Source organism: Orbicella faveolata, unplaced genomic scaffold, assembly GCF_042242905.1.
Source record: "Orbicella faveolata isolate gen_17 unplaced genomic scaffold, um_ofav_v1 contig_26, whole genome shotgun sequence".
Lineage (NCBI taxonomy): Eukaryota > Metazoa > Cnidaria > Anthozoa > Scleractinia > Merulinidae > Orbicella > Orbicella faveolata.
Genome location: NW_028301554.1, coordinates 18,723,104 through 18,741,335, shown reverse-complemented (window position 1 = coordinate 18,741,335; position 18,232 = coordinate 18,723,104). Strand labels below are relative to the sequence as shown.

Here is an 18,232-nt window from a genome sequence, read left to right as displayed (position 1 = left end):
GAATGGACAAAAAAGCCCTAATAAATTCGACAATACCCAAGTTCCCCTAGAATAACCGAACAGATAAAAACTTTTTAGCGCAACCTAAAATTAACCTGCAGAGCTTCAAAAGTACTCCAGATAGCCTAAAACAGCGTTTAAAAGCATTTGAGAGAAAACGGTCGTTGGGTGCCCCTGTATTGTAAATAAATGCTATAAAGATGAATACAGACATGGCGAAATGATTTGAACAAAGTAGTTGATAAATAGAAACAAGAGACATTACACAAAACTGGGAGTTCAGCAGTTACTAATATCGCCTTGGAAAGGGACGAAAAAAGAAAAAAAAAAGAAGTTATTACAACTCGGGGTATTCGTATTTGGTAACAAATCCAAGCATGAGCCCACCGAACAGGGCTTAACTTTGTTGAGCGGACGAGACGCGGTGCTGTCCTTGTGGTATTATGACTCTAAAAGTAAAGTCTGCATACGCGACAAGTGGCTCATCAGGCCGGAGCTTATCCCGGTTTCAGTAGCATGAAGCGACTAGGAGTATTTCTATTCCCCCCTGGATGTGATGCTAGTCCATCGCAGGGTTACCCATTCATGGCTTCTCATCGCCATGAACAAAGGAAAGATAAAAGTAAAGAATGGTATGAGGTGAAGGAAACGAAAGGATTCATAATAAATCATTGTCTTGAGATTTTTCAAAGGATTAACAAACGTTTCTCTACAATAGATTCTTGGTTTCCAATGGTGACTATGCTTAACTGAGTAAAACGTCCCAGTCCTCATTAGAAGGGTTTCTATAGTGTATTTTGAAACCATAAGCACATACCACATTTTATACAAGCATTTAAGCATAACATTGATCGAAAACTGGCCACCGCTGTTCTCATCCCTAAGTTACGGTGGCCGCTGTGGAGAAGTTCAACTGTATTCAGTTTTAAGCCTCACAGCTCTGGTTCCAAAGTGAACTTTACTCAGTTACTGTTGCTTTTCGATACTCCTTGAGCGCCCTAAATGATTTAAACTGAACCATCCTACTGTCAGTATTTTGCTTCACTATTTAAATTAAGGAACATTGTTCAGCAGATGGCTGGTAATCGTAGCCAGAGGTTTCCAGCTCTTATCGTTTGATGGAACAGCATTACCACTCTTTAGGAGACGTTGCTACATAAACAATTTCCCAAGCATTAGTGAATAAATTGTACTCATCTACTTAGGGTTACTGTAGCAATAGTATTACACATTTCTGTATGCAAAATTCAAGATGTTAACCATATATTTTCAAAAGCATTATTTTGTTTTTCGACTCAAATGAGTAAGTTTAGTTACACTCCAAGAAATGGAGAATGAATTGAAACCATGATACACTGGGAACCCACAGGAACCGGGCTGGGTGACTTAGAATCGGCTTTACAGTCCTTTACCCACTATTTACATTCTGTGACTGCATTTTTTTTTAAAAAGTCCAAAGTCGTTTGCAGTAAAATGCATATATACTTCCACAATTATTATCTTGTGGACCACCTACTATCTACTAGACAGCTTCATGTGTGCAGCTTGTAGAGATGTTCTTCAATGCGTCATAAATTACAAATCAAAGCTAACCACAAATACTATAAATTTTTAGAACACCAGTGCATAAAGACATGTATGCTTAACTTATTTTCATATTTACAACAACAAAAAAACACATGCTGCTATGTAACTAGTCTACACCAGGAAAGTATATATTAATTGCACACATTTTACCGGCCGATAAGCAATAACCTTAGGCAAAAAGAGAGTCCGTCAACGAATATCCTTCGAACGTGTCTTCCTCCAACTCGCTCTGACTCAAACTTGTTGATTTTCTCCTTGGCGCTTTAACTTTTATCGGCCTTTGACAAACCCTTTGAATGATGTGAGCTTTTATACTCGATTTCTTCTGACGTTCGAAGAAACAACGCCCACAGGCCCACCAGAAAACTTGCTTAGTGCTCTTGCGACAATCTGTCTTGTGACCCGCGCTGACCTGCAAAGAGCGTTTTCCAACCAGCTTCAACATACCAGGGAGGTCAGACTGCTCTATAACATAGCGAATCTTTGGGTTGTGACGGTAATACGTTGTGACCTGGAATATATTAATTAATTCATTAATTTTCTTTAACAGTGCAAAACTAAAGGAGAAAAGTATTTGGAGTTTACTTGGATCTTGTGAGCGAAGATTTCTCTACCACGAAAACATTTAAGGTCGAATATAAGGCAAATAACCTACGCCGCCTTAGACCCCTATGCAGGCTTTCTTTAGCCTAGTAACGCAGGCATCCATCTCCGGCTAGTCCAAAGAGCGTCAGTTTAAGAGGCTAACACCCTTACCACTTTCTGTATAATGAAATGAGATGGAGTATTGCTACTCTCTAACCAGTTCACCGGCAGAAAGAGGTACACCGGCAGAAAGAGGTACGCAACACAACGACCAGGGCAGGTTTTCAAACCCGCTCCTCACTATCAGGAGTCCAACATAAGCCTCCAGATAGCCATTAAGATATTGAGTGTTAGGAGGTTACATTTCATCCATTTGGCAATGGTTTAGGATTTTTTCAAGGTGACTAATGATTTTACTTGAGAAATGAAGGTTAGTATCATCCGCAAATAAATGAAATATTGGAGAGCTGGAGGTGTTGGGTAAATCATTACTACATAATACCTCCTTGAGGTACACCACAACTCACTGAGAGGGAAGATGAGTTATGACCATTAAAATTTACAAATTGCTCTCTGTGGGTTAGATAAGATCTATACCATTCATGCACATTGCCTCTTATGCCATAATGATTAAGTCTATCTAATAGAATTACATGATTAACAGTATGAAAGACTTTCTTCGAATCAATAAATATACCACAACCAAATTCATTATTATCAATAGATTGGCGAATAGATTCGTGATACAGATAAGTGCATGGCTAATCAAGCATTTTTCCCTGAAATAAAACTATAATGGATACAGTCACTGGACGTATCTTGCAGAACCTGATGGGTGGCTTGAGTCTAACTTCCCATTAGGTTCGAGCATTTTACCGTCAGCACACTTTGTCAAGCTTAAAACAAGGCGTCCTTACCACTTACCATGTGTCTATCTAAAACTGTGTGGTGTTGCAACGAGATCTTCTCGTCAGCCGAAGAGCCTGATCTAGACTTAAAGTCAGTCCTAGAATCGTCAGCAAACTGGCATCGTGCTTCAGGATGATCCTCCTCCATTAAGTTAAATGCCATTAATTCGCGATTCAAAGCACAAGTTTCATAATTCGGGAATTCTAAAAGGAAGATACAAATAATTCAGCAAACTAAGGGTTTCTCTAACGGGCAAACAAAAAACTGAAATTTTCCAGTTTTTTGTTTTCTTGGTTTCTTTTGTTGTTGTAGTTGTTGTTGTTCTCTTCTGCTTTTTGCGCGGTGGCCATTAAGTTAAATGCCATTAATTCACGATTCAAAGCACAAGTTTCATCAGTCGGGAATTCTAAAACGAAAATACATATAATTAAGGAAGCTAAGGGTTTCTTCAACGAACAAACAATACACTTTCACTTTTTTGTTTGTTTGCTTAGTTTCTTTCGTTGTTGCTGTTGTCGCCGTTATCGTTGCTGCCGTTCTTTCTGCCTTTGTTTTCTGTTTTTTAAAAGAATAAAAAAGACACTTTAAGAAAGTTCGTCTAAAAGGCGTACTTCTATAACCCGATGGGAACACAGAATTAGTAGCTCGAGGAGTGAAGGTTATGATGGCGCGAGCAAGAAGAATGAACTATTTGACAATCCAAATAAACGAGTGATTCCTCTTTCTTTTTCTCGCAGTGTTTCCTATAAGAGATTAAAACTGACCACTGCGCTGCGTTTCTATCGAGTTGTAGAATTAAGTTAGCTTTAAACAGTTTTCCGCAGTTTTTCAGCGCACTCGTCCCCTGTTCCCACAGCATTTCTTATTCTCCCACACTCCCATTCAAGTTTCTTTAAATCAAAAGAAACGCGGAAGATGTCTTCTCCTTCTTAAAGAAGAGGGGGAGGAGACGGAAGAGGAGAGGGAGGAAGGGATAAAGGAGAAGAACGAGAAGGGGGAGGACGAGGAGGTGAAATATTTTCATGATAAAAGCTACAAGCAAGGCTTGGTAGTGATATTAGCTGGTCTGATGTCACCATGCAATCGGGCTTTCTTTTGAGCAGAATAGACCTCTTTAGCTTGGGCGGTTTTTTACTCATTGTAGACCACGTGATATTTTCCAGAGAATTTTTCTTTTATCATATTAAAATTATTCATTCATGTACATGCGAAAATGAAAGCTACCCACACACGCACTTGGCAACAAACCTTGATTAATTCCTCGCTTTGGAAGAAAGTTATTCCCTCCCGAAAGGTCAGTCACGTTGTTTTTATTGTCAGACCACGTGAACTTGCCGAATAGCCGCTGTGTCGTAAAATTACTAGACGAATCTGAGAAAATAAACGATAATCTTCATTTACTATTATTATCATATAATTCTTATGGGATCATCGGGTTGAACACCGCTCTGCCCGAGTGCCGAAACTACTCATAGATAAAGAGCGGCGTTTGAATCAGTTTGGTTCGGCAGATTAACTTCAGTAATAGGTATAGGTCAAAAGGTTTTGTTTAAAGTGCCTATGAAGTAATAAATAATTGCTGCTTATTTGAAAGGCTTTTCAAAGTAAAGAGGAATGGCGTTTTCCTATTTGGAATATATTTTTTCGTTTTAGAGATATCTACATTTTTGTACTATGCAAATGAGGAAAGTGATGACGTCTTAGGTGGTTCCACCAAAACAGCACAACACTCTTTATTAAAGCAGTGTTCTTAAACTTAGCACCAGAAATGGACATCACAAAAGAAGCATGAGACCCATCGTGCCGTTGCCATGACAACAGTTATGCCGCTGGCTTTGCTTTAATTTAGACTAAAATTCCCGGATTTTATCTTAAACAAGGATCGTCAACTCCCACCAATCTAATGGCGAGAGTTAAGACAACATGGGAACCATGTGTGTTCCGAGCAAGACCCTCTGTCCCACTTTAAAAGGTTGCAAATAGGGATATTTGGTTTTTCACAGAAAGAGACTGGAGCCACGAGTGTTACCATGGCAACAACCTAGTAGGTGTCATACTGTTTCTTTTGTAATGTACATTACTGGTGGCAAGTTTGAAGAATACTGCTTTAATCTTTCTAGAGTTACTCTCGATTGCATGTTGTGCTGTTTTAGTGGAACCACCTATGACGTCATCACTTTCCTCATTTGCATAATACAAAAACGTGAATAGCTCTAAAACGACAAAACATATTCCAAAAAGGAAAACGCCATTCTTCTTTACTTTAAAAAGCCTTTCAAATAAGCAGCAATTATTGTTTACTTCATAGGCACTTTAGAGTCCGCGGTTAGCAGCTGAGTTACACAGTTTTCTCTCATGTACGTCGTGTGATTAGCCGTCCCTCTCCGTCTCAAGTCCTTTCTTGAAGAGTTAACGCATGAGAATTCCTGTCGCCTCAACAGTCCGATTTCCCCATTTTATTTGGGCTTCGTTATGTTTTTTTTGTCTCATTAGTTCACTTCTACGTTCGCAAATTAAGTCGCTCTCGAAGAGTCGGACAAACCAGTGGACGCAAGCGTCCATGGCAACTTCAGAGGCAAATGTAAGTAACTTCCACTTTCTCCGCCTTTCAATTTCAGGTTTGCAACCGTTTTAGTTCTTTTCTACTGCATTTACAGTCCACACAAACAAAACCTTTTAGTGCTACTTGTCACTTTCCTGAACATGCTCTAAAGCTACTAACCTTCGACGTTTCGTTTCATCTTGTACTTTGCTTTGGTCGTTACTCTAAATGCTCCCGTCTTAACAGTGCCTTTCAAGCCTGAACTGAATTCCATAGCAATTAACATTTCCCATTTGTTCCTTTCCATGACATCAGCCTTTTCCAGCCTGTAGACTGCATCACCCTCTCGTGTCTTGTACACCGACCCAAGATCTACGGCGACAACTCGGCGACATCTTGAGTCACTTTGAAGAACATTTATATCTAGTTCAACTGGGCCTATAGGTTTAAAAACGTGTAATAATGAACTATAGCTATTTCAGTCATTTAATAGCATTACAACCCTCTAAGGTTAACTTTTGTCCTTGGTGGCCATTTGGCCACTGAAAGTTTATTTTCGGTCGCCGCACCAGTGAAAAAATTTAGTCACCAAAGTATAAAAATTAATTTATCAATAAATCATTAATTAATCAAAATCAATTAACTAATTAATAGATCAAATAATAAATAATTAATAATTAATAATTAATATGCCATCCCTGAGTTAGATCAATTAAAATTGATTCAGATAACGTATTTTTATTATTGATGATCATATAATGCTGGGCCTCAAAGTAGCTGAAGCACAATCAGAATTCTATTATTGTTACACGAAGAATTCACTAGTTGGTCTTGGCCCTAAATATATAAAAATACCAAAGTCATTAAAAGCGAAGACCAAGACCAATTAGTGAATTCGGAGTGCAACATGCTATAGAATCGCAATCAATTCGTTCAAAGGTAAAATCATCACACGCTAAAGTTCAGTCAAGTGAAACGAAGTTCGTTCAATTTTACTGAGTTAAAAATGGCAGAAGAAGTGAATTATCAACGCTCAGAGCATTTTTTCAGTCTGGATGATAATCCGTTCAAGCTTTCGATTTTAGTCGCCGGGCTGGCGACTTCCGTGACAAGTTAACGGTTGCAACTTCGAGGATTGAGCAAGAAGTGTCTCGGTTTCGTGACGATCATTAAATACATGCGTTGTCTCGCGTTCAAGGGTAAAATCATCACACGCTAAAGTTCAGTCAAGTGAAACGAAGTTCGTTCAATTTTACTGAGTTAAAAATGGCAGGAGAAGTGAATTATCAACGCTCAGAGCATTTTTTCAGTCTGGATGATAATCCGTTCAAGCTTTCGATTTTAGTCGCCGGGTTGGCGACTTCCGTTACAAGTTAATAGTTGCAACTTCGAGGATTGAGCAAGAAGTGTCTTGGTTTCATGACGATCATTAGATACATTATAAGTTATCCTACCAACAGTATCGTGTGTCCTAATAGCAGCCTCGATACATCTTTGAGTATAAGCACGAATACTGGTGATTTCATCAGATGCTTGAGCCACAAGAGTTACTTCCGAGTCTTCTAAACAATACTTTAATCCTTTATCAGTTTTCTTCGTCTTTTTATTGTAAACATCTTTGAGGTCAATTAATTGGATTTCTACTTCAACATCTGAAACCTTGTTTGACGACTCTTGACCGGAGATGGAGCTGGCTGCGTCGTTCCCTGCAACCAACACTACACTCCATTAAAACTGTAAAGATATTTTAATAGCTCGTATATACTTGTCTAGGACCCGACTCCACAGAAAATGGTTGTGGAGTTCGTGATTATTAATGTTTTAAGTTTGTTGGAATTATTTTGACGCGTTGGAGACTTTGTAGAACATACGCCAAGGCAGTGAGTCCCGCACTGCACCCCAGTTTGTCCTACGCTGCTACGAACAAGAGGGAAACCACTGCGAGAAACCGTTCGTTTCTTCGAGTGAGCCAACGTTCAGAATAACCGTTTTCGATATATTAAAATTCAGCTTGGCAGTGAGGCTTAGAGGACACAAACAAAGGAAATTGAATGATCATTTTTATTCATTTCTTTTGTTTGTGTCCTCTATGCCTCACTACATGTATCAAGCTGAATTTTAATATATCGAAAGTGGCCTATTGCATCACTACGTTCATTAAATCACTACAGTACTTATTTATCCCGTTTAACGACCTTCTGTATAACACAAAAAGGAATGGAGGATAGGAAGTTGCGTGAAATGACAATATTTCACAAAATGCAAAGAGTCTGACTGCTTTAATCGGGAACATACCTTAGCCTTCGTATTGCACTAAGAATGGTATACTTTGCGTTCTTTATAACATAGCATGCGTTCTTCATACTATACGCTCTTTGTAACACAACAAGGAATGGGTTTATAACCCAACAAGGAATGCAGGAAAGCAAATTGCGTGAAATGACAATATTTCACAAAATGCAAAGAGTATGACTACTTTAATTGGGAACATAACTTAGCCCTCGTTCGGCACTAAGAATGGTATATTCCACAATATCAGGAGAAGACAACAAACACAAGAAGTGTACTCACCCAGAATATTGTCCGTCAGTAATCCAATCGACGTTCCTTCTGTTTCCAGCAGGAAGCTTAAGTTGTGGATTTCTGGGGCAGTAAGTGGTACTGTGATATTTAAAGGTGCAAAGCCGAGCTCAGACTGAATAAGCTCGTCAATATCGTTGAGTCTTTCCTCAAGGAAAGCGTCGATCTCGCAGCCACTCATTTGGAGAAAAGCAAATAGACTTGTGCGTTGAGTCCTTGAAATTAGATTTGGAATGATTTCGATCTGAAGTTATCCTTATGGTTGGCTGCAAAGGAAGTGTTAAACAGTTCGCCAAACGTGTTTTTATAGCGCTCATGGTAGACGAGTGGGAGGGTGAAATACAAATAAACCCAGGAATTGAGGAGGGGAAATAAAAAAGGTCGCTCAACTTGGCAGCGGAAGTGCTAACGGTCGGTTAATTAAAATTTCCTTCAATGCTTTCTTACCTCAATACTCTGTGAAAGGAATAGTAGTTACCTGAAAGTCCAGTTCTGATGTTAAATACTTTAGAACTCACCGCACTACTCCCCAGCCCACATTAAGTAAAATTCAGCGGTTCGGCCTGCTTTTCAGCATTTAGGCGGATGGATAACCAGTTACCTCTTTAATCTCAAAGGGAAAGTATGTAGATAAATGGAGCGTGAAGTGTCCATAATTGAAAACACTGACATTTGTTCGTTTCCGTTTGTACAGTCCTTACATACACACGGCCTCACAAGTAGAGTGAGTGTGGTATAGATAGAGAAGTCAGCGCAAGGGCATCGCGACCTCCCGATCTAGTAAAGTTATGATATATAAATGAATGAATGAATGAATTAATTAATTAATTAATTAATTAACTTTATTTAAGTGTCTGAGTATTTAACCCCTTTTTCACCTGAGTATTTAGCTTAGAGAACTGATTGTGGACACTCTAATTATTATAATAATAATAATAAAATAAAATAAAAATAAATGAATGAATGGATAAATTATTGGCGAAACGCGTCTTTAATTATCAAATCGGCTGCTTCGACAGTCTCCAGTCCCGCTCCAATTGAAACTACTATCCATTATCCCGAAGGTTGACATACATACAACATAGATTTAAGTTACTAAATAATCACCGTTTTAATGTTTACTCAGTGTTTTGATTTATGAAATTGTTTCCCGGAAAACGTGGGAAATGTCATTTCCGGGCCCCTTAAAATAAACATTTCCTGTTGCAGGGGGTGGCGTAAGCATGCCCAAAAACCGCACCTTGGCAGCTGGCGCCTTCGGCGCTCTACATCTTCCCTTCGTTGTGTACCCCATGAAAAAATGCACGTTATGCCTCTGCACCGGTTTTACAGTGCGCCTCGTTAACTTTCTTCTTTTGAAGTTATTTAGCGTTATTTTGGCCTTTAATGCTATCAATGTTCGTGTACTTGGGCGCGATTCGTTCCAAATCTTATGTTGACTGTTAAACCACCCCAAACCCATTCACACTACAATCTCGGTTTGTTTGAGGCGTATCAGTATCGTTCTGTACAGTCCTCACGTGAAAGTGGCCTCAAAAAGAGTCTCACTATAGAGTGTAAATGTGGACACTTTCTCAGTCCACTTTTGCACTGTTTCAGTGTTTTTTGTTATTTCAATTTAGTCGAGTCTCGGAGTGGATGCACTAATAGTGCTATTGGCCACTATTATCATAAATGTTGGTGCGTTTTAGCGGCAGACAGCTTTCTTGTCTGTCTATCGAAACAATAAACTACGAGTCGTCCCTCTTTCGCTTAGTCCGTCGAGCGTAACCGTAAATAAACCTTGAGGAAACTATGACCGCGCGGAATGGCCAGCTATGCCGGGGAAACCACCAGACAATTTGGTATCAGAGATCGTGAAAATGTACTTCTGGATCATCATCCCATATTTACAAACGTTTGCAGGTTTCAAAGTCTCGTAAGAATCGATAAAAAGAAAGAAAATGAGCTTTTAGTATTTTAGCGTTCTAGTTATGTATTGTATTACTAATTGATTGATGAATTTTTCTTTCTGGAAGATTTTAACTCAATAGAGCTACTCTGATTATTCGAGTTGAAATAAAGAGTATGTATGTATGTTTGTTTGTTCTGCGGTACTTTTTTTATCATGTACTCGCTCCTACTAGCTTCCAACTTAGGACCAAAGACGCCTTCCCTATTGAATGGGAACGCCCCGGGCTGAATAATCACCATCAGACTTGCTCGTTTTCCGTTTCATCATGTGGTTTGTTGTAAACATTGGACATTACAAAATATTTTCACAGTGTTATATTCGTTTCAGGTCTTTTGTAATTCGTTATTTCGTTGCACTCGTCTTGTATGGCAGTACTGACTCTTTTACGATGCTAGGGGACACGCAAAGCCACACTTGTTAGAGAATTTTGATGCCACAAGTTGTTCTGGGCGTGAACAAACGTAAACTGATCATATTATCTTTATCAACCTTTATGCTAGACTACGAGTAGTCCCTCTTTCGCTTAGTCCGTCGTGCGTGACGCGAAAGAAAACCGCGAGAAAAAAATGGCCGCGCGAAATCCTGGAGGCGAGGAGCACGCGAAAGGAGGAACTACCGCCTAAGCCCAAGGGTTTGAATTATGCGTTGCTCTCACAACGCAAAAATATGATTGGCTTATGTTAGGAGCGTTGAAAACGTGTTGTCAACATTCGAGATACCGGTGACGTCCTGCAGGAATGTTTCGGAACCAGAGCAAATCGAAGCGGTACCAGAGCAAATCGAAGCGTTGGAATCACGCTTCGCAAGCCGTGATGTTCTTGCGAATCTGCCAACAGGCGCTTTGGAAAGATTTAAATTTATCCAGTGTTTTGTTTGGCAAAGTTTTCTGCCTCCACCCCGACTGCGAGCGTGTTAGTGATTTCGCCGCTCAACAGCATCGTGTAAGTCAGCGAATATAAATTCACTGAGCTTGGCCTTTCTGCCGTCCATTTGAAAGATTGAACCGGACTCTCACTTGACGCCGGACATTCACCTGAAATTTTCCGCTGCTATCGGCAAACATTTCACCACAGTTGGATGATCTCCTATGTATAATGTATAATGTATAATGTAAATTCTCGGTTGAAACTCTGTTGAAATTTTCGCAATAACTTTTAGACGCAGCGAAAATCGTTACAAGAGGCCTCATTCGCCGTCTTCTTTTTAAAACTTCTTTGACAGTTTCGCTGAACGAACACTGAACGAAGATATACTTCACACGGCATATGTTTTTGCCTGGCTACTTGAAGAGTAGAGTAGAGCAATTTTATTCCGATCTCCCGAGACTATTGATAACAGGCGATAATAAGAGGACGTCAAGATGAGAAATCCTACACCGAAAAATCACTCGGCCGTGAAAGGGCAAACTCTTGGGCTTAGGCGGTAGTCCCTCCTTTCGCGCGCTCCTAGCTCCCAGGATTTCGCGCGGCCATTTTTTTCTCGCGAATTTCTTTCGCGTCACGCACGACGGACTAAGCGAAAGAGGCACTATTCGTAGTCTACCTTTATGCTCGCGGATACATTGTACCCTTCACCAGAGAAAGGTTGCTCAAATAACTAATTGATTGAGCCCGATGTTGCGTTTATAATGGTGAAACGGCACATTGTGGAAAGGTGTATCATCCAAAAAAATTAACAAGATCTAGAAGTACTCATCTCTTCAAAAATGACGTAAACGTAGAATGGCTTTCAAACACCTTTCATATCACCTTTTCCAAATATTTCGAAAACTTATGGCAGCTCTGAATACACAATAACAGTTTTTTTAAACTTTCTTCACGTGTTGATTACTGAAAAATAAAAGTAGTAGCGATTCATCAGAGTTAAGATGCTGAAAAAAATGCTGCTACCAGTCATTACCTCGGCAATTTCTTAAGAAGAAGGTCTCGATGGATCCTATCGTGAACCTATAAAACATCGTTAGGGCTGCATGCTGGGACTGCGAACAGCCAAAGCCATTTCTAGCGAGGTCCAAAGATGAATCAATAATTAACCAAAAGTACATTTTAGGAGCTAAATCATTTTCCCCTCCTCGGCTTCCCTAACACGTTTAAACCAAACACAAGTATCTGAGTTTCATTACTAAACTTTAATTTATAGCTCAATTTGACTTCATGGCCCATAGATATATTAATTAAACAATGGACTCATTTAGTTTTAAGTCGTCAGTATGTTTAGCTCGTTTACATCAATGTAATCAGCCAGTATACAGGTGCGCTACCCGAGTAAAAATGTAGAAAATAGCAATGGAAAATACACAACACTGCTAATGCACGTATGAAATACACAAAAACATAATCTGGTATAAGCTACGGTATATATTTTTTCCAAGTTTAAAGCAATAGCATTTTCTTCCAGCGCACACTTTTTAAAAGCGGCGATCTTCAGGTTGAGCTTCCTGTACATTTTCATGTTAGAGTTCAAAGTAAGTACTGTTCAAATAGACCAGCGATTAAAAATCGCTACAGAAATCGAGAAGCATGCATAACAATGGCGTCCAAATCAATGGTTCGTCTTAAAATGTGGTATCCAATTTTACTAAAAATAATACGTATATCGACGAAATTTATCTGTCTTATTTATATACATACTTTCTTCAAATATACATAAACATTATGTAACTTCTTACGTGGACCAGCCACACACAACGTCTTTACATGTATATGTACAAAACGTTTAAAGACGCGTTTTCCATTGCGTCATAAATTAAAATTCAAAAATTGACCACAAACACTGTAAAACATATACATGGGTTATTGACCAAGCGTTTTCGGTCAAGATGGCTGGATTTTGGCCAAGTTGTTTTTTTTTTTTTCTCTTTTTTTTTTTTTGGCGTGTTTATGAAACGAGACGGAGCCGAGGTCCATAGCCACGCAAAAAAGAACGAGGCCAGTGCTAGGTCAATTGAGGATTTATTGCATGGGATGGAGAGCAAATTTTTCTTGCGGGACACAGTGCGTAATCCCGAGCAGGCAAGATATCGCCATCCTGCCTCTTCGGCTAGCCAATCACAGTGCAGGATTTGGTTTACCTTACCCGCTCAAGGAGCTAGTCATATCATAATACTTCATATCACTTATGTCATTTCAATGCGCACTTAACTAAATTTCAGCTTTGGTAATTTCAAAGAAAGACAAAGTACCAAAAGTTTAACTACCGTATGGTGACAGTGCTGGCAGTGCTCTCCAGAAGGCCCAGGCGAACATTTAACATAACGATAACCTCCCATCTGGCATTATCTTAGACAGAAAGAGAGCTCTTCCACGAATAACCTTCAAAGCTATGCTCCTCTAGGTCGCTCTGACTAAAGTGGCGGGCTGTCAACTTTCTTCTTGATTTTTTATTCTCCACCGACTTTTGACAAACCCTTTGAATGACGTGAGCTTTTATGGTAGATTTCTTGCGACGTTCGAAGAAGCAATGCCCGCAAGCCCACCAGAAATCTTCTTCAGCGTTCTTGTGTCCATTTGCCTTTCGACGCGCGTTGACCAACACAGCTTGTTTCCCGACCAGCTTCAGCATACCTGGAAGCTCAGGCTGTTCAACAACATAGCGAACCTTTGGGTTATGGCCATAATACTTTGTGACCTAGAATAAATCCATTCATTTATTAGTTCCCTTCAAAAAGTTAGACTCCCTTACAGAAAAAGAATTGTCTATTCCTAGGTCAAAAACAGCCCCATTGATGGCTGTCTACAACAATCTTCTAGGGAATCTCGGCAGTTCTTCCAGTGACACTACGAGCAGGACAGGACAGCTGAAATAAAATTTTCTGATGCTTTTCTAAGTTGATATAGAGTTAATTGCACTATTTGCATCGCATTATCACTTGGCACAACAGCTATGTTGGCTTTTATTTAGCGACAACCACTAATTATCTAACTCTTTATACAACATGTGGGCAAAAGTGTGTCCAAGAACCCTAACATCTACTGTAACTCTACTTGTTACAACGGCAACGAATTGATGATGAAAATATCAGATATCCAAAGGGAGATGATTACACTCGGAGCGAGTCTCTTTTACAAGACTATTGGAGCTTAAATGACACCTGCTGGGGCTCCTGTGCCAGGGTTTTACTCTAAGAAAGCCTTGTCAAAATGGATTGATAACAAATGTACGCTAACTCTGATTGCCACTTACCATTTGTTTATCTAAAACGGTGTGATGTTGAAGCAAGATCTTCCTGTCAGTCGAAAGAGCTGAACTAGACTTCAAATCTGATCCAGAATTTCCAGCAGATTGGTCCTCTTTTGCCCAATCATCTTCCTCCTTCAAGCTAAATCCAAATAGCTCTCGACTCAAAGCACAAGCGTCGCGATCAGCAAATTCTGCGGGTGAATACAAATACTAAGCTTGGGATTTTCCCAATAAAAACAATCACAAACCTTTAAACGTCCTCTGTTGTTATAAAGTACGCCAAAAATTGCCATCGCCGAAAACGAAGCACACAGGAAATATCGAAAGATTATACATCTTAGCGGAGTTTATGACTCCTAAAAGATCCAAATGCAAAACGGACATAGCATCTTGAAGTTGTCAAAAGCGATTGTGTTTGTAGACTGGATCGTCACGCGACACTGTTTTCCATCTGTCTCATGGCCGAAATAACGGCTGCCGAAGACAGCCTGCTCTATTCTGGGCATGCTGACAATCGAAACACAGATCCCTTGAACCGAAAATTTTCGCCTTCAGCCTTTTAAAACGACAAATTAGTTACCTTCTTACGGGAGCAGGCGTGACGCGAGCAAAATGCTGTAAAGTGAGATATATACGAAGCTATAATGGTGTCTATATACGAAATGTATACTTCATTTCAACGGGCTTTCACGTTCAGTCGCACCTACGATCATCACTGCCGAGATGTTCAATGACACATTCACAAACACACAACAAAATACAAAATCAAACCACATTCATCAACAAACCTTTTTTAATTCCACGGTTTAGATGAAAAGGAATACCCGTGTCCTCATGGCTAGTGGACGAATTGATTTTACGGAATAAACGCTGCACGTTACCGCAACTTGGCACATCTGAAAAGAAAACAAAGTTTATCTTACTAAGAGCAATTCATACTAACACATTTCAACTAGTTATACGACCAAATTGTACTACAATCTATGAGCGAGGTGCACGTCAAACGCTTAAAAAACAAAATCGATAGAAAATGCAGTGCCAGAAAATTTGAGTTGGACGTTGGAGCAACTTCAGTGCAAAAGCCGGGGCTGGTACCCGTCTCTACGAACGTCTGGAGCGATCAAGCTTTAAATTTTCTACTTACTATGTTACACCAATTACCTTCCTTGCGGCATTTCAAACTACAGTTCGGTTATATCAGATTGATTCTTGATCCCATCAGTTCATCACAATCATGATTTCGAAAAGCGTGAATTGAAGACTGGAGATGCAAGCGTTTACGTTGCTGTTCGCATGTATTTGTATGACATTGTATCAACAATGCGCTCAAATCTTGCCCCTCCAGAAATAACCTCTCCTTTAGCATTACAACATACTTTCTCTACTTTTTACTACTGCATTCTTTAGACTCAGTTGCACTATCGACATTGCATATATTCTGTGGCTCTTAAATGCGATCTATCACTCGTTCCTGTATTAAGTACTACACAAACCTCCATTTCGTCTCATCTTATAACTTGCTTTGGTCGTAACTCTGAACGCTTCTGACGTAACAGTTCCTTTGAAGCCTGAACTAAATTCCATTGCAATAACCATTTCCCATTTGTTCCTTTGCATGACTTCTGCCTTTTCTAGCCAGTACACTGGATCTCCTTCCTGTGTCTTGTACACCGACCCAAGATCCACCGAGACAACTCGACATCTTGGGTCGCTTTGGAGAATATTTACATCTAGTTCAACTGGACCTATAGGTACAAAAACGTGTATTATTATATTATAACCTGGCTCAATATACTAAATTATATATCAGTAATATATATTCATACATTATAGCTAAGTAATTTAACGACGATTAAGCGAGGATTACTACAAACATTATCACTCAAGAACCCCTACCAATGGTATCGTGTGTTCTAATCGCAGCTTCGGCACATCTCTGAGTATAAGCACGAACACTGGTGATTTCATCAGATGCTCGGATCACAACTGTCACTTCCGAGTTTTCCAAGCGATATTCTAATCCTTCGTTAGTTTTCTTGGTCTTTTTGTCGTAAACATCTTTGAGGCCCATTATCAAAATTTCCACGTCAACTTCAGAAACCTTGTTTGACGACTCAGGACTGGACACGATGCTGGCTGCCTCGCCGTTTCCTGCAAATCATAACCACATTTCACCAGAGCTATCGAGACGGTCAAAATGCTCAAGAAAGCTATCACTTCTTAACTAGGAACTATTTTCGTAGCTAAAGGAACTAGATTTAATGATGTAATTTTTTCCCTAGAATTTTATGAAATGCTAACGACTTCTTGTTAGTCTGACATAAATAGTTCTGAAAATCTATGTTAGTTGAGCCGATTAGTTTTGCATTGCATTCAGTCGTGTTCTCGTTTCGCTGCTGAAATCAAAATATTTCATCTTATTTGTGTCATGATACGACTCTCGCTCAAAAAGAAAAACTAGTGCATGGGTGCAACAATGGTAGTTGTTTCACAGATTACATAGACTACAAAAAGCGGCAAGGCTTCGTCGACTGCTTCAGTTAGCTATAGCCTGTGCTCTGCTGTACATGTACCAAATACCTACAACATACGATAAGCTAATGAAACTTGTTCTCACCTAGCGTATTACCCAAGACTGATTCTTCCGACGATTGCCGATTTTGCAGAAGGGAGCTTAAATCGTGTAACTCTGCGGCTGTTAATGGTTCAGTAGCAATTAGAGGTGCAAACCCCAGCTCAGACTGAATAAACTCGTCGATATCGCTAAGCGTTTCTTCCAAGACGGTGTCAATGGTGCAGTTAACACGGCAAAAATTGGCCCGTGAGTTGTTGTTCTGAGAATCTTGGAATGATTTGGGATCCATTTTGCTGAACTTCCCTTGGAATTTCTGTTAAGTACTACTTAGAAAGGAAGTTTGTTGAACTTGACGGTCTTACATGCTTCACTTCCGTTGAGTGGTGGGCGGGTATTTGAATATTATGTTTAGCCGCCCACGCATATATACGCAGCGAAGTTACGTGACCAACCAAGTAATGCCGTTTCATATAAGATGCGTCCGCTTTGTATTTTATTCCACTTCGGGTTTGTACAACTGGGAGGGCTATCATAATGTAATAGGGATCTTTTCGCGTAGGTACACAGTTGTGTTACTGAAATGTTGCAAAGTAGCAAGGCCGAGGTTTTACGTGATTATTTAAACTAAAATTCAGCTGGCATAAATTAGGCCTAAGGGAAATGAAGACGAGTCCTGAATTTATCTCCAATCAAGCAGCAAGAAGACTATTATAAATGACGTGTTCAGAGGTTTCTTTAAAATATTAAGGATTTCTCTCCTTCCTAACGACCGGAAGAATCATAGTTTTACAAAGGTCGAAATTCTAGAGTGCACGTTCTTCTTTTCACGTAGCAACCTGATGAAGGAGATATGTTAGAACGACAGGAACAGGAAACCGCATGTAGATTATTTCTTTACGATTTTTTTTTTATCGGTCTTCAGGAAATGCGATTTCGAAACTCACCTGAGAGAAGTTATCATGATTCTCGCATTCAAATGATGTCGATTGTGCAATACCAGTCGGAACTTGATAGCGGAAGTGCTCACGAAGTCACGCTCTTTATTATTATGATTCCTACGCTCAGGAAGTTACTTTACACAATTTATCCGCGAATGGAAGAAATCATCTTCATTTCTAACGACCAGTGGTAATTTTTACTTCAAAATTCTAGTTTCTGAACGAAATCATTTTTACATCGCACATACATCTTGCGATTTTTAAATACATTTACATCTTGTGAGTCAGTTTGCCGGATATACCAATACAAAAGCTAAATCACTCAAGCCGTCAAAATAAAATGACGACACCTAGGCTAAAATGTGTTGGCATTCAATTATCAA

The 18,232-nt window shown here is 39.6% G+C and overlaps 2 protein-coding genes across 2 annotated transcripts; both read right to left on the bottom strand.

The window, feature by feature from the left end:
- Window positions 1-773: 773 nt before the first annotated feature.
- Window positions 774-9,130, bottom strand: LOC110042171 (uncharacterized). The gene is made up of 6 exons (XM_020747530.2): window positions 8,195-9,130; window positions 7,078-7,329; window positions 5,804-6,061; window positions 4,330-4,452; window positions 3,097-3,284; window positions 774-2,098 (listed from the first exon to the last, which is right to left on the bottom strand). Exons 1-6 carry the CDS (start codon window positions 8,382-8,384, stop codon window positions 1,757-1,759), a joined length of 1,353 nt encoding a protein of 450 aa, XP_020603189.1. The 5' UTR covers window positions 8,385-9,130; the 3' UTR covers window positions 774-1,756.
- Window positions 9,131-12,266: 3,136 nt separating this feature from the next.
- Window positions 12,267-17,299, bottom strand: LOC110042145 (uncharacterized). Its single transcript, XM_020747495.2, has 6 exons — window positions 16,954-17,299; window positions 16,233-16,487; window positions 15,830-16,081; window positions 15,125-15,232; window positions 14,340-14,527; window positions 12,267-13,784 (listed from the first exon to the last, which is right to left on the bottom strand). Exons 1-6 carry the CDS (start codon window positions 17,198-17,200, stop codon window positions 13,437-13,439), a joined length of 1,398 nt encoding a protein of 465 aa, XP_020603154.1. The 5' UTR covers window positions 17,201-17,299; the 3' UTR covers window positions 12,267-13,436.
- Between the last annotated feature and the right edge of the window lie 933 nt (window positions 17,300-18,232).